At 46.7% G+C, this 14,767-nt stretch overlaps 1 protein-coding gene across 1 annotated transcript; it reads left to right on the top strand.

Moving 5' to 3' along the window:
* The first annotated feature begins 7,387 nt into the window (after nucleotides 1–7,387).
* LOC116908076 (cytochrome P450 1A2) lies at nucleotides 7,388–14,412 on the top strand. The gene is made up of 7 exons (XM_032911352.1): nucleotides 7,388–7,428; nucleotides 8,599–9,434; nucleotides 9,997–10,114; nucleotides 10,930–11,019; nucleotides 11,288–11,411; nucleotides 12,171–12,257; nucleotides 13,845–14,412. Exons 2-7 carry the CDS (start codon nucleotides 8,607–8,609, stop codon nucleotides 14,137–14,139), a joined length of 1,542 nt encoding a protein of 513 aa, XP_032767243.1. The 5' UTR covers nucleotides 7,388–7,428; nucleotides 8,599–8,606; the 3' UTR covers nucleotides 14,140–14,412.
* Nucleotides 14,413–14,767: the final 355 nt, after the last annotated feature.

Below are 14,767 nucleotides of genomic sequence, written 5' to 3'. Positions count from 1 at the left end.
CTCGAGGGCGGAGGAGTGGTTGGAAGGAGGGGTTGTGTATTCTGGGCGGTGGGCACAACTCATAAGAATGCAGAGGCAGCAGCTGGAGGAATCAGTGATGTCTCTCCTCTGGCTGGTGGGAGAGTTACACTAAGAGGAAGATGATGCGGGAAGACAGGATCACACACCGAGTTGAGGAAACTTGTTTTAAATGCCTTGAGAAGTTAAGAAGCAGCTCTGAGAGGAATCTGGCATCCTCAAAGTTCACTTAGGTGGTAACATGGAGCACTCATTGGGGAGCTGTGAATCTCGATCACACTCGAAATTCAAGAGAATAAAATGCTCAACATGTCAGTACTGCTGGCTAGCACATTTTACAGCTGTACCAAACAGACAACAAAAATAGAAAACCCTTTTTTCGGGCAGGATGGGTGGCCTGACCATCTGAGTTTAATCCCCAAGACAGTCTCACGTAGCTTTGGATGGCCCAAGCCTCCCTATGTAATCAAAGATGACCTTGAAGTGTGAATACTCCTGCCTCCCAAGGATCAGGGTAAGAGGCTTATGTCTGGTTTTATGCAGTGCTGGAGACAGAACCTTCATGCCCGCCGGGCAAACTCTCTACCAAGTAAGCTATATCCATAGCCCTAAGTAAAAAATTTGAGTGACCCAACCAGCACTATCTTTCCACTGCACAGCTTGAACCCTACCTTACCCACCTTCTTCGGAGAGTAAACTCCCCTAGTTCTTCACTCACAGTAACTTTCTGATTTTCCCTTTCCTCTACCTATGCCCTATATCCGACTCAGGCTCAACCACTTAACATCTCCAGGTCTCCATTGAATCAAGTGAGAAATGAGGCTCAGGTAGTAATAGCAGTTGAAGCAGAGACATCCTGTGTTACGTGGTAGGAGATCCTGGGCTGAGCAGATGCTCAGGGAACACTAACTATTCTTATTCACTTATGTGACCAAAGCAGGACATTCCCTAACGAGAGCCTTCACCAAGCTCTTGTGCAGGTTTATATACCTGCTTGTAAGGACTAATTAATTTGTCAAACCTTTTCCTGAGTGTGTGTTGTGTCCTGGTCCCAGTATTAGAGACTAAAGGTATAAAGAAAAGTTGAAGCTGTGTCAATCTCTTTGTTAGCCAACTTTCCATTCTTATAACAAATATTTGAGTTTATCAGCTTGGAGAAGGGAAGAATTTACATGCTCACAGCTTTAGAAATTTAAATTCATAATCAGAATGCCCTGTTGTTTTGTACCTGTGGAGGGGAGAGTATGGCAGAGCAAAATTGCTAGGAGATAAAAAGAAAAAAAAATGGAAATCTAGGGTCTGACAATCTCCTTCGAAGGTGGTCCTTTGGTTATCCAAACCTCCAATAGGGCACACTTTAAAGTTTTCACCCCTTCCTAATAGCATTGATCAGGGAATCAAATCTCAAACATATAGGTCTTTGGAGAACACTCATCTCAAATCACAACAAACTCTAAGTTACTCACAGTCCTGAAGGAAGGCAGATGAGCAGAACCAAAAATTCAGAGGGTCCTGGCTAGTTTGGTGATAACTGAGCAGGGTATAAAACTGAGCAGGAGTTGGGTCAGAAAGGCAGGGTGGAGTTCAACAGAGAAAGACTGTGAAGTATTTCCTGTCTCTTGGTGTGTGGTGCTCAGCATAGTGTAGGATGCAGCCCCTTAACTCTAAATTCAGATCCCTTGACCCGGTGCAAAGAGGCAGGTATGGATTGGGGAGATGGCTCAGTGGGTAAAGCGCCTGCCACACAGGTATAAAGACCTAAGTTCAGATCCCAGAAACCCACATAAAGCTAGACTCTGCAGCAGGTGTCTAATTCCTGAGCTCCTATTGCAAGGTAAGTGTTGGAGTCAGAAAAATCCTGGAGCTCAAGGGTCAGAAGTCCAGTCATGAGCAGTGGTAAATAACAAAAAAATATAAAAGATGGAGACTGAGAACTGAAACCTGAGTTGGACTCTGACCTATGTATGGCAAAGGCATGGCAACATTCATACACATGAATACTCACACACCATGCACACAGAGACACTTTTAAATAAAGTTTAGAAACACATTTTGAAGGCTAGAAACAGTGGCATAAATCTGTAACCTAAACACTGAGGGGAAGGAGACAGATGGATCCTTAACGCTCACTGCCATCCAGTCTAGCCAAACCACTGACTTTCAGGTTCGCTAAGAGACTCCCTCAGAAAATAAAAGGCCATGTGCATACCTTTAGTTCCAGCACTCAGAAGGTGGAGGCAGATCTCCATAGTTTTGATGACAGCCAGGACTGCATAGTGAGACCAAACAAAACCCAAGAAACAACTGTTCCTTGGCTGGAAGACTCAGCATTAATCCCCAGAACCCACATGGCAGCTCACACCCATCTGCAGCTCCAGTTCCAGGGGATCTGATGGCCTCTGCAGACCTCCATGCACACCAGGTACACATGTGGTACACATACGTACATGCAAACAAAACATCCATACACATAAAATAAAATTTAAAGGTCTGAAGGATGGCTCAATGGCTAAGGGCACTGGTTATTCTTCCAGAGGACCTAGGTTCAATTCCCAGCACCTACAGGAAGGCTCTCAATTAGCAGTAATCCCAGTCTCAGAGGATCTAACACCCTTTCTGGTCTCCAGATATATGTAGGCAAAATACTGATACACATTGTACTGGCTGGGCTTGTGCGTCAAGTTGACACAAGTTAGAATCCATCAGAGAGAAAGGAGCCTCAGTTGAGGAAATGCCTCCATGAGATCCAACTGTAGGACATATTCTCAATGTGACCAATTGGGGAGAACACAGCCCTATGTAGGTGGTGCCATCCCTGGGCTGGTGGTCCTGAGTTTATAGGAAAGCAGGCTGACCAAGAGAGAGGAGCAAGCCAGTAAGCAGCACCCTCCATGGCATCTGCATCAGCTCCTGCCTCTAGGTTCCTGCCCTGCTTGAGTTCCTGTCCTGACTTCCTGCAATGATGGATTGTGATCTGGAATGAACTCTTTCCTACCAAAGTTCCTTTTCAGTCATGACGTCATCACAGCAATTAAACCCTGACTAAGACACACATAAAACACACATTTTAAATATTTGAAATTTTAAAAAATTAAATAATAAAGGTGGCTGGGTGTATCACACCTTTAATCTCAGCATTTGAGAAATAGAGGTAGTTGAATCTCTGTGAGTTCGAGGCTAGACTAGACTATATAGTGAGTTCAGGATACCCAGGACCATGTAGAGAGATCCTGTCTCAACATGGTGGAGACAGGCATAGTGGCATACATCTTTAATCCCAGCACTTAGGAGAAAGAAGCAGACAACTGGGCTGGAGAGATGGCTCAGTGGTTAGGAGCACTGGCTGCTCTTCCAGAGGTCCTGAGTTCAATTCCCAGAAACTACATGGTGGCTCACAACTATCTGTAAAGGTATCTGATGCCCTCTTCTCGTGTGACTGAGGAGAGTGACAGTGTACTCACATAAATAAAATAAATAAACAAATGAATAAGTAAATCTTAAAAAAATAGTTGTGGCTCGAGAGATGTCTCAGCAGTTAAAGAGTGTTTATTGCTCTTGCTGAGGACCCCAGTTCAGTTCCCAGGGCCCACATGAATATCACAGGGACCTGCAACTCCAGTTCCAGAGGACACAGACTCTGAGAGCTCCTGAATGCAATATGGTGTACACACACTTGTGCCAACAAGTGTATATAACATAACGTAAATAATAAAGGAATATATTTTTCAAAAACCAGACCAAATTAAGACATGCAATTAGAATTCAGCACTGCAGTTACTTTGGGGGGATGGGACATACAGGGAATTCTGGGGTCCTGAGTGAATGTGTGCTATTGGGGTGGTGCAGCCATGCCAGGCACCCCAGAGCCTCAGACCCACAGAGAACATGGCAAAGCCTTCTCCCCTGAGCTGAGACTCAGAGGCAAAGCCTTTTCTTCTGATCTGTGTGTATGTTGATGGTATGTGCAGAAAACATCCTTCACAGCTTTCCCCTTCTGGATATTTGCAGTACGAAGACTCCTCCCCTCCAGAAACTACAACTACTGTCTTCTTGATCTAGCTGAGTGCCATAAACTCCTCTTCCTTGTTTATCTGTACCTGATAACCCCACCTCCTTGTTCAGCTATATGCAAAAATCCCACCTCTCCATTCAGCTCTATATAGTAAACACACTGAACCTCTAGGGTACTCCAGTTTCTCCATTTGAGAGCCTGCCTCTCCTGTGCTTGCTCTCTTCTCTCTCTCTCTCTCTCTCTCTCTCTCTCTCTCTCTCTCTCTCTCTCTCTCTCTCTGTGTGTGTGTGTGTGTGTGTGTGTGTGTGTGTGTGTGCGTGTATGTATAAAGAGTTTCTCTCTGTAGTCCTGAAACTTGATCTGTAGACCACCAGGCTGGCCTTGACCTAACAGAAATCCACCTCTACTCACGAGTGTTGGAATTAAAGGCAGTGGTAGCAGCTGCCACCACTTGGCATATAATGTATATGTACACATGTACATATACATATGTACATACATAACACACATATATATGTATGTATATTTAAGTCTTAAAATTGTATTTATCTATTGTGTGTGAGAGAGACAGAGACAGAAAGAGAGGTGGGGGAGAGAGAGTACTCATTAGTCAAGACATAAATGTGCCAGGGCACACATGTGGAGATCAGAAGACAGCCCTTCCCACCACATGGGTCCTTAGGATCCAACTCAGGTCATCAGGTTTCGTGGCAAGAACCTTTACTCACTGACCCATCTCAACAGTCCCAAAATGTAGGGTTTTTTTGGTTTGTTGTTGTTTGTTTTTTTTAAAAACAGAACCATTTAGAAGACGGTTGCAGGCATCATGAAACCACCCCTAAGCATTCAGCACTGACCTCCTAAGAACAAGAATATCTTCCTACATGTGGTTTGGATGAGAATGGCCCTCATAGCTCATACATTTGAACATTTGTTCCCCCATTAGTGGAACTGCTTGGGAAGAATTAGGAGGTGTGGCCTTATTGGAGGAGGTGTGTCACACGGGGTGGGCTTTGAGGTTTCAAAAGCCCACAGCAGGCCCAATCTTGATCTCTCTGCCTGCTGCCTGAAGAGCAGGATGTAAAGCTCTCAGCTACTGCTCCAGCACCGTGCCTGGCTCTGCTTTCTGCTAGGAAGATAACGAACTAACTCTCTAAAGCTGTAAGCAAACTCACAGTTAAATGTTTCGTTTTATGGTCATGGTGTCTCTTTACAGAACTAGCACAGTAACTAAGATATCATGTAAGTACGACTATAAGTCACATCTGAGAAAATTGGTGTTCATTTCAGAGTGTCACTTAATCTCCATGTCCACTTCCAGACCATGTCTTTGAGTCCCCAGTTATCTCTCCAAAAATGCCTCCTATATCTTTAAAATTTGCTTTATGTTAAAAATAAAATCCAGTCAAATTCACATATTGCAGTTGATTTTTTTTTAATGTGTCTTACTATGTTGCTCTGGCTGTCCTGGAACTACTATGTACACTAGGCTGGCCTTGAACTCACAGAAATCCAGCTGCCTTTGTCTCCCAAATGCTGGGATTAGAGATGTGTGCCACCATACCCAGCCCTGCATTTGCTTTCACTTCTTTTGTTCCTTGGTTCTGGAACTTGTCCGGTTTATTTGTTTTTTTCCCCTCTAATAGTGTTGATCACAAGAGTCCAAGCCAGTTGTCATAAGGAGAAATTTATGCTATGAATATTCTTTAAAAAATAATTTCTTTACTTTTATTTCATGTACATTGGTGTTTTGACTGCACATATGTCTGTGTGAAGGTGTCAGATCCCCTGGAACGGAAATTACAGACAGTTATGAGCTGGCATGTGGGTGCTGGGAATTGACCTCTCTGGAAGAGCAGCCAGTTCTCTTTAAATATTTATTTATTTATTTATTTATTTATTTATTTATTTATATGAGTACACTGTAGCTGTCTTCAGACACACCAGAAGAGGGCATCAGATCTCATTACAGATGGTTGTGAGCCACCATGTGGTTGCTGGGATTTGAACTCAGGACCTCTGGAAGAGCAGTCAGTGCTCTTAACCTCTGAGCCATCTCGCCAGCCCACAGCCAGTTCTCTTAACCTCTCTCTCCAGCTCCCATGAATTTTTTTTTATTTTTTTTTTTTCGGAGCTGGGGACCAAACCCAGGGCCTTGCGCTTGCTAGGCAAGCGCTCTACCACTGAGCTAAATCCCCAACCCCTCCCATGAATTTTCTTAATTGGCTTTTAATTCCTTGCCATCTTCCACAGGAGGGAGGGTGTTGAGAGAGAGCCTCCCTTTAGAAAACAAAATTCTAAAGAAAATAAAAGTTGGGAGAGGGGGGTGGGAGAGGAATCAAGACATAGTTCAGTGGTAGAGTCTTCATCAAGTATGTTTGTGGATGTAGATTCAATTACTCATGCACACGCACATACACACACGGGGGGGGGGGCATCATGAGGTAGCTAGATCATACATGTGATGGTTAATCTCCAGCGTCATCTTGGTGAGATTTAGAATCACCTTGAAAGGTTAACTGAGGAGGGAGAACCAAGCCTGAGTGTGGGCTGTACCATCCTTAGACTGTAGTCCCTGGTTAACAACAACAACAACAAAAACAAAAACAAAGACTCTAGCACCAGCAGTCCTCTCTCTCTCTCTCTCTCTCTCTCTCTCTCTCTCTCTCTCTCTCTCTGTTTCCTTACTGTAGATGCCATGTGACCAGACACCTCACGTTCCTGCTGTTGCAACTCCTCTGCCACAATGGACTATACTCCAAAAGTGTGGGCCAAAATAACCCACCCTTCTTTCCTTCCTTCCTTCCTTCCTTCCTTCCTTCCTTCCTCCCCCTCCCTCCCTCCTTCCTTCCTTCCTTCCTTCCTTCCTTCCTTCCTTTCCTTGCTTTTGTCAGTAGGTTGTCACATCAAGACAAGTCACTAGTAAAAGTACCTCCCTATCTGCCTCTGTGGGGAGCATGAGCTGTCCCTGGTTGGCTGTGGGGCTAGGCATGTCCCTTGCTCATGGGTGGGAAAGAGGCTATACTTGTCCATCAGCTTAATTTTTACACCCAAACTCTGCTGTCTTTGAAAGAAGTGTATTCTTTCAAAGAAATATACCCTGGCCCCTAAAATGTCATATTTTTTATCTCTATGGATATTTATCTCCATGGACCCAGAACCACTTCTGACCCAAAGAGCTATTCCTAAGCCCCAAGTGAAAGGTGGAACTGAGGGATCATGGCTTGAAGCCAAGAATTGATCCTTTTAGCTTTGTGCAGTATCCAGCTTTGATATCAAGTGACCTGGGCAGCCGAGCCAGTCCAGAGGAGGTGGTATTATAAAAGGCCCCTTGTCAGAACCCAGAAGTCCTGGACTGACTCCTACAACTCTGCCAGTCTCCAGCCCCTGCCCTTCAGGTATGTCTGTGTGTCTTTCCAGACCATGAAATCCGCTTCTATTTCCTGAATGCTATGAGAGATGGAGAAACAGGGACCCACCTTAGCTTCTCTTTTTAACATCCCCGTGTGTGTGTGTGTGTGTGTGTGTGTGTGTGTGTGTGTGTGTCTGTGTGTGTGTTTATATGTTTGTGTGTGTTTATATGTTTGCGTGTGTATCTCTGTTTCTGTGTGTGTGTCTGTCTGTCTGTCCATCAGAACACCGAAGCTTATGTGTGACAACATATTTCAGGAGTCAGTCCCTTCTTTCTACCACACTGATTCCAGGAAGACTTGCCAGCAAGTGCTTTAACCACTGAGCCATCTCACTAGCCCATTATCTTTAATTACACGGTTTCACCCAGGCTTTTTCTAAGGACAGTTACCTGGAGTGAAGAGGTAGGGAGAGAACACCCACCTGACATCGGACAGCCCCAGACCTGGCTGTAGCCTACTTCGGCCTCTAAGCACAGTGCTAAAATGAAGACTCGCTTTTGCAGGAGGTACCTCTGTGGGTATTGATAGAGTTACTGAGAAGGGAGGATATCACAGGCCATTGATATCCTCTCAGAAACAGTGGCCTTCTGTTGCTTGGGCAAAGAGGCATCTTCTGTTCTTTGGTATGTAGAGGGAACCGACAATGTGTTGGACCCTCCGGTAGAAAGTGCAGCAAACGCTGTTATTGGTGCTCTTTTTTTTTTTTTTCTTTTTTTCTTTTTTTCGGAGCTGGGGACCGAACCCAGGGCCTTGTGCTTCCTAGGCAAGCGCTCTACCACTGAGCTAAATCCCCAACCCCGTTATTGGTGCTCTTGAGGGGTTGCCTTTAGCGTCATTGTTTTGGAGTGGTCACTGGCATCCACACCAGTCTCAGAACTGGACATGAGAAAGGCAGACAGAACAGCCTGGGATGGAAATCCAGACACTAAAGTTGTAAATGCAAGGCTCCCTTCCAGCCCTTGGCTCCTGTGATGGCGTCAGGGCAAATCCCCGAAAGAACAAGACACATGCCAGGTAGATTCACTTTTCTGATGTGAGGTTGAGGGCCCCACAAACATAGAGTATATGTCAGCGCCTACTGAGTGAGTGAGCGGAAAAAATAAATGGAAGGCTCAGAATCCATCTTCAACCAGGCCATCTCCATTTCTCCTGCAGTCGTACAGATGGCGTTCTCCCAGTATATCTCCTTAGCCCCAGAGCTGCTACTGGCCACTGCCATCTTCGGTTTAGTGTTCTGGGTGTTGAGAGCCACAAGGACCCAGGTTCCCAAAGGTCTGAAGAGTCCTCCCGGACCCTGGGGCTTGCCCTTCATTGGGCACATGCTGACCCTGGGGAAGAACCCACACCTATCTCTGACAAAGCTGAGTCAGCAGTATGGGGACGTGCTGCAGATCCGCATTGGCTCCACACCCGTGGTGGTGCTGAGCGGCCTGAACACCATCAAGCAGGCCCTGGTGAAGCAGGGGGATGACTTCAAAGGCCGGCCAGACCTCTACAGCTTCACACTTATCACTAACGGCAAGAGCATGACTTTCAACCCAGACTCTGGACCGGTGTGGGCTGCCCGCCGGCGCCTGGCCCAGGATGCGCTGAAGAGTTTCTCCATAGCCTCAGACCCCACATCAGTATCCTCTTGCTACTTGGAGGAGCACGTGAGCAAAGAGGCTAACCATCTAGTCAGCAAGTTCCAGAAGCTGATGGCAGAGGTTGGCCACTTCGAACCAGTCAACCAGGTGGTGGAATCGGTGGCTAACGTCATCGGAGCCATGTGCTTTGGGAAGAACTTCCCCAGGAAGAGCGAGGAGATGCTGAACATCGTGAAGAGCAGCAAGGACTTTGTGGAGAATGTCACCTCAGGGAATGCTGTGGACTTCTTCCCGGTCCTGCGCTACCTGCCCAACCCAGCCCTCAAGAGGTTTAAGAACTTCAATGATAACTTTGTGCTGTTTCTGCAGAAAACAGTCCAGGAACACTATCAAGACTTCAACAAGGTAAGACTGAGAGGCAGACTGTGATCTGCACCGCCACCAGAGAACTCCCAGGTACTCCCGGGTGCTGCCATGTGCTGCCAAGACCTTGGAAGGCTCTGGGCTACTTAGCAACTGTAGGACCTGAAGCCTTTCCTTACAGCTCGCCTCTGGGGACTGTTCCAAACCCCAGAAAGCAAAGGCATGTCAACGGAGCCTTGGCAGAACTTTGCAATATGGGGTGGGGGTGGGGTCGCTAATTTAAAGGCTATTTATTGTTCTGCAGGAAATGAACCTCAACAAAACCTAAGTAAGCTCCAGCTTCATGTCAGTTTTCTTCCCTGTGTTCACCCTATCTCTTCCTCCTCTGAAACCTGAGCCCTGGGGTTATGGGAAAGAAGGGTCGGGGCACATGAGATGACTATGCTCTGTTTAGCGCTGATGCTAGTTCAAAAATCCGAGCTCCAGCCCAGGGCCTGGAGGCCAAGGCAGTTCTCAGGCCCCCTAGGGTATATCAAATGGGATGGGCGAGGTTGGGCATTGGGCACCGAAGTGCCTAAATTCTCTTAAACTTGTGTGCTCCTAGAACAGTATCCAGGACATCACAGGCGCCCTGTTCAAGCACAGTGAGAACTACAAAGACAACGGTGGTCTCATCCCTCAGGAGAAGATTGTCAACATTGTCAATGACATCTTTGGAGCTGGTAGGAGCCACATTCCTACCTCTCCATGTACCAACTGCTATTCACCCACACCCAGCCTATCAGCCCATTCATCAACAATGTCAGGGGACACAGGTCAGACACCTGCCCTAGGACCAAGGTGTGACCTCATGCTGCCCACCAACTCCTAGGAGTAACTCAACTCAAAGGAGTTCCCTACCCTTTGGAGGTCTGGGTTTACCCACAGGGAAAGTGTAAGAGTTCTACCACCTAGAAGTTCAGGCTTATAATCCCAGCTGCTGACTGAGAAACGAGTGTTTATGGGGTTTTATCTGTTTGGGTTTCGGATTTGGTTAGTTTTGACTTGTTATATTTGAGACTAGGTGTCACCTCTGTATTCCAAGTTGACCTCAAACTAACTGCAATTCTCCTGCCTCTGACTCCATAGTGTTGGAATTCTAGAAATAAGCTCGGCTTTTAAGATTCTGTTGAGGACTCAGTCCTTCCCTCAGGGTAAACACAGGGACAGAGAGAGAGAGAGAGAGAGAGAGAGAGAGAGAGAGAGAGAGAGAGAGGGCTCCATTTGTGTTGAATGGTTAAAAAAAAACAAACAAACAAACAGGGGTTGGGGATTTAGCTCAGTGGTAGAGCGCTTGCCTAGCAAGCACAAGGCCCTGGGTTCAGTCCCAGCTCAAAAAAAAAAAAAAAAAAAAAAAAAAAAAAAAAAAGAAAAAGAAAAAAAGAAAAAAACCAACAACAAACAAATAAAAAAAAAACCCACAAAACAATACTGAAAAAAAAAACCCATTTCCCTCTGTTCATCTTATTTCCCCCTTACCCTACTCCCTGCTGCCCAGGATTTGACACAGTCACAACAGCCATCTCCTGGAGCATTTTGCTACTTGTGACAGAGCCCAAGGTGCAGAGGAAGATTCATGAGGAGCTGGGTATGTATTGATCCCAACCCTAAAGTCAGAGAAGCCCTGAGGTGCTGGGTCACTTGACCTACAGATACATGTTTATGTGTCCACTATGTGTAAGTCCTGGGCATATGGCATCCCCCACTTGTCTGGATATGTTGTTGGGTGGGAGAATTATGGGGGTCTCAGAAACACAAGGCAACAGTCCAACATAGACAGAGTGATACTAGTGCAGGAGGGACCCACGTGAATGGAGTGGGCAGAACATCCCATGAATTCTGCTTGTGCTCTGCAGACACGGTGATTGGCAGAGATCAGCAGCCACGGCTTTCTGACAGACCCCAGCTGCCATATCTGGAGGCCTTCATCCTGGAGATCTACCGATACACATCCTTTGTCCCCTTCACCATCCCCCACAGGTAATGACCCTATACTATGCCCCCCAAGTTTTCATACTTTCCTCCACCTAGCCTCTCGGCTCTGGCCCCAGCTCAGGATCAATCTCATTCCTGAAGCCTGTCCTTAGCTCCTGACCTCAGCCCCTGGTCTACCCCACCCAGTCCAGTCCCCTGTGGCCCCAACTGTCATTCACCTCCACTTGTATTTGCTCCCTGTGGACATCTTCTCCAGCCAGGTGCTCCTCACTGTCCCTCTCAAGGGTAACCCAGGCACCTGCCAACTTTGCTTAAGCTTGACCCTCCCTGGAAAGACATCTACCCACATATCTGGCTCCCAAATTCTACTCTTGCCCAACGTCAGTCCTGACTGTGCACTCTTCCATGTAGACGCTCCTTTTGGCTCAGTAACTCTCCAACGATTTGTAGAACTTCCAGCCCACGTTCCCTGACTATAAGCACGAACATTTAGCTTGGCTCAAACCCTAGTCTAGTTATTCCTAGTTCAAACAGCTACAGATTCATCATGGCAAGCCCCAACTGCTACTTTCTTGGCTTCAGACTGCCCCAATGCACAAAGAGAGTCTAGTAAACAACTGTTGAAGAGCAGGGTCCCAGAAAAGGAAAGATAACTGGGCCCATATTCCCTGACCTTCACATGGTCTCCCAGTACTGGGTTTGGAGACTGTGGTAGTCAGAAACTGAGATAGAGTGGAGGAAGGAACAAGCCACATCTCAGCTTTTCCAAGCCCTGAGATTGACATATCTGTCTTCTTTCCTCAGCACAACGAGGGACACCTCACTGAATGGCTTCCACATTCCCAAGGAGCGCTGCATCTTCATAAACCAGTGGCAGGTCAACCATGATGAGTAAGCACATAGCCCTCACAGGGAAGGGCAGGCTCTGTGGTAGGAAGGCTGTCTGTCTGTCCCTTCAGGAAGGGGCAGGCTCTGCGATAGGAAGGCTGTCTGTCCCTTCAGGAAGGGGCAGACTCTGCGATAGGAAGGCTATCTGTCTGTCCCTTCGGGAAAGGTCATGCTCTGCAATAGGAAGGCAGTCTGTCCCTTCAGGAAGTGCTTATAAGAGGAATGCCTCGGGGTTGGGGATTTGGCTCAGTGGTAGAGCCCTTGCCTAGGAAGCACAAGGCCCTGGGTTCAGTCCCCAGCTCCGGAAAAAAAAAAAAAAAAAAAAAAAAAAAAAAAGAGGAATGCCTCATTGCTAGATAGCCTATTGAAGTGACAAAATTTAGACCCTGTTTCACAAACTTCAGTGTACAGGGAACTTAACTAGGTATGTGGTGTGGGTGGTAAATGCCTGTAATCCACCCTATTGAGGAGGCTGAGGCAGGAGAATTACGAGTTCAAGGCCAGTGTGGACTTCTAGGTGAGTTTTAGGCTAGCATAGATTCTATATCTGTTGAAAGAGAGAAAGGGGAGGTAGAGGTAGAGGTCGAGGTAGGGAAAGAGGGAGGAAGGGAAGGGAAGGAAGGAAGGAAGGAAGGAAGGAAGGAAGGAAGGAAGGAGAAATTAGGAAGTTTCCTCATACCCCAAGGTTCCAATCTGATAACAAGGATACCCCAAATGATTTATGGGAATCATCTAATGACTCCCTTGGGTAAGTCCTCTCTAAATTGTAGGTAGGAGATCCATCCAAACCAGGACATACTGAATATGAGAACGCCATCTGTATTTGTATTGTCAACTTTTAGTCAGAAAAATGAGCATGAGCTGAGTGAGCACTGAGCTCCGTGCTACTGGGCTATTGCAAACGGGAGGGAGAGCAACATGTCTTCCCTCTTTCAATAGCTCGCTGGTAGTATATGTGGTGCAGAAGGCCCTAGTTCCTAGACCCCACATACGAGAAGGAGAGAGCTGATCCTTACAAGTTGTCCTCTGTCCTCCACATGCACACGAGTAAATAAATAAAAATATGATTTAAAAATTAAAATACAATCACAATCCACTCTTTTTTTATTCTTCTCTTATGTATTATATCCCAGCTGCAGCCCTCCCTCTCCTTCCCCCAGTCCTTCCCCCTAACTCCCTTCTCCCTCAGATTCCCCCCTCGAAGTCCACTCTCTTTAAAGTTGATCATTTTAGAGAGAATTTTTTTTAAAAAGTCATTAGTATGGCTGGAGGTGCAGCTCTGTTGGTAGAGTTGCTCACCAACCGCGCCCAAGGCCCTGGGTTCCATCGGAAGCACTGGGTGTGATAGCACAGGCTTGTAATCCCAGCACGTGGGAGGTAGAGGCAGAAGGGTCAGAATGTCACCCAAGGTGACCCTGGGGTTATGAATGGCGTTCAAGGCCAACTTTAGGTGCATGAGACCCAGTCTCAAAACCAACACAAAAGGAACAATAACAGAAGGAAATAAACAGCAACGTGGTGCCTTCCCCATGCGGCCACCCTTTCCTCCCAGAGGCCACACAGCTCAGGTCCCATCTGTTCCTCCCACAGGAAGCAGTGGAAAGACCCCTTTGTGTTCCGCCCAGAGCGGTTTCTTACCAATGACAACACGGCCATCGACAAGACCCTGAGTGAGAAGGTGATGCTCTTCGGCTTGGGAAAGCGCCGGTGCATTGGGGAGATCCCGGCCAAGTGGGAAGTCTTCCTCTTCTTAGCCATCCTCCTGCATCAGCTGGAGTTCACTGTGCCACCGGGCGTGAAGGTGGACCTGACACCCACCTATGGGCTGACCATGAAGCCCAGAACCTGTGAACACATCCAGGCCTGGCCACGCTTCTCCAAGTGAAGATGGCCGAGACATCGGCGGGGCCGCCACCCTTGTTTCCTTTCCTTTCTTTTTAAATAACAGCTTTTTCGAGATACAATTCCTCCACCATTTAATTCATCTCCAATCAATTTTCAATATTGTCTACATTGTTCCCCGGAAACCCATACCCATTAAGATTTATGACTATTCCTCCTACCCTGTTTCGCTTGCTGTGCCACGTGCTAATCTAGTTTTTGACTCAATAGATTTGCCAACTCTGGCTGTTTCATATAAATCCAGTGAGTTATGGTCTGTGACTGGCTCCTTTTACTTAACACAGTTCTTTCCAGGTCCATTTATATTGTCATACGGGTTCATAGGCTTTGCTTTCTTGAATCCTCTTTCCCTCATAGTCACGGTGGTTGCTTCATTTACTGCTTTCTCCTCATGCTTGGACACTTGAACACTTGAAACTTGGACACTTGAAAGGGACAGAAAGGAGGGCATCCAGCCGATGGTGGATAGGTAGCTCCTATGTCCTATCTCAAGTAGAAGGTGTGGCTTCTCATAGTCAGGGGAGAATAACATCCTCAGAGGTGCTCGGGTTTCACTGGAGGGGATGACTCTGTGGGTAAAAGAGATTGTTGTTGTGCAAGCATGACAGCCT

This window comes from Rattus rattus, chromosome 8 (genome assembly GCF_011064425.1).
Source record: "Rattus rattus isolate New Zealand chromosome 8, Rrattus_CSIRO_v1, whole genome shotgun sequence".
Classification (NCBI taxonomy): domain Eukaryota; kingdom Metazoa; phylum Chordata; class Mammalia; order Rodentia; family Muridae; genus Rattus; species Rattus rattus.
The sequence above is the reverse complement of the archived record's forward strand: the minus strand, read 5'-3'. Positions and strand labels throughout refer to the sequence as shown.

Bases quoted from the DNA above. Each gene is read 5' to 3' on its own strand.
- LOC116908076 (XM_032911352.1), top strand. From the start codon at position 8,607: ATGGCGTTCTCCCAGTATATCTCCTTAGCCCCAGAGCTGCTACTGGCC. The intron at 11,020-11,287 runs GTATGTATTGAT...TGTGCTCTGCAG, and splicing joins GAAGATTCATGAGGAGCTGG to ACACGGTGATTGGCAGAGAT. The intron at 12,258-13,844 runs GTAAGCACATAG...TTCCTCCCACAG, and splicing joins TGGCAGGTCAACCATGATGA to GAAGCAGTGGAAAGACCCCT.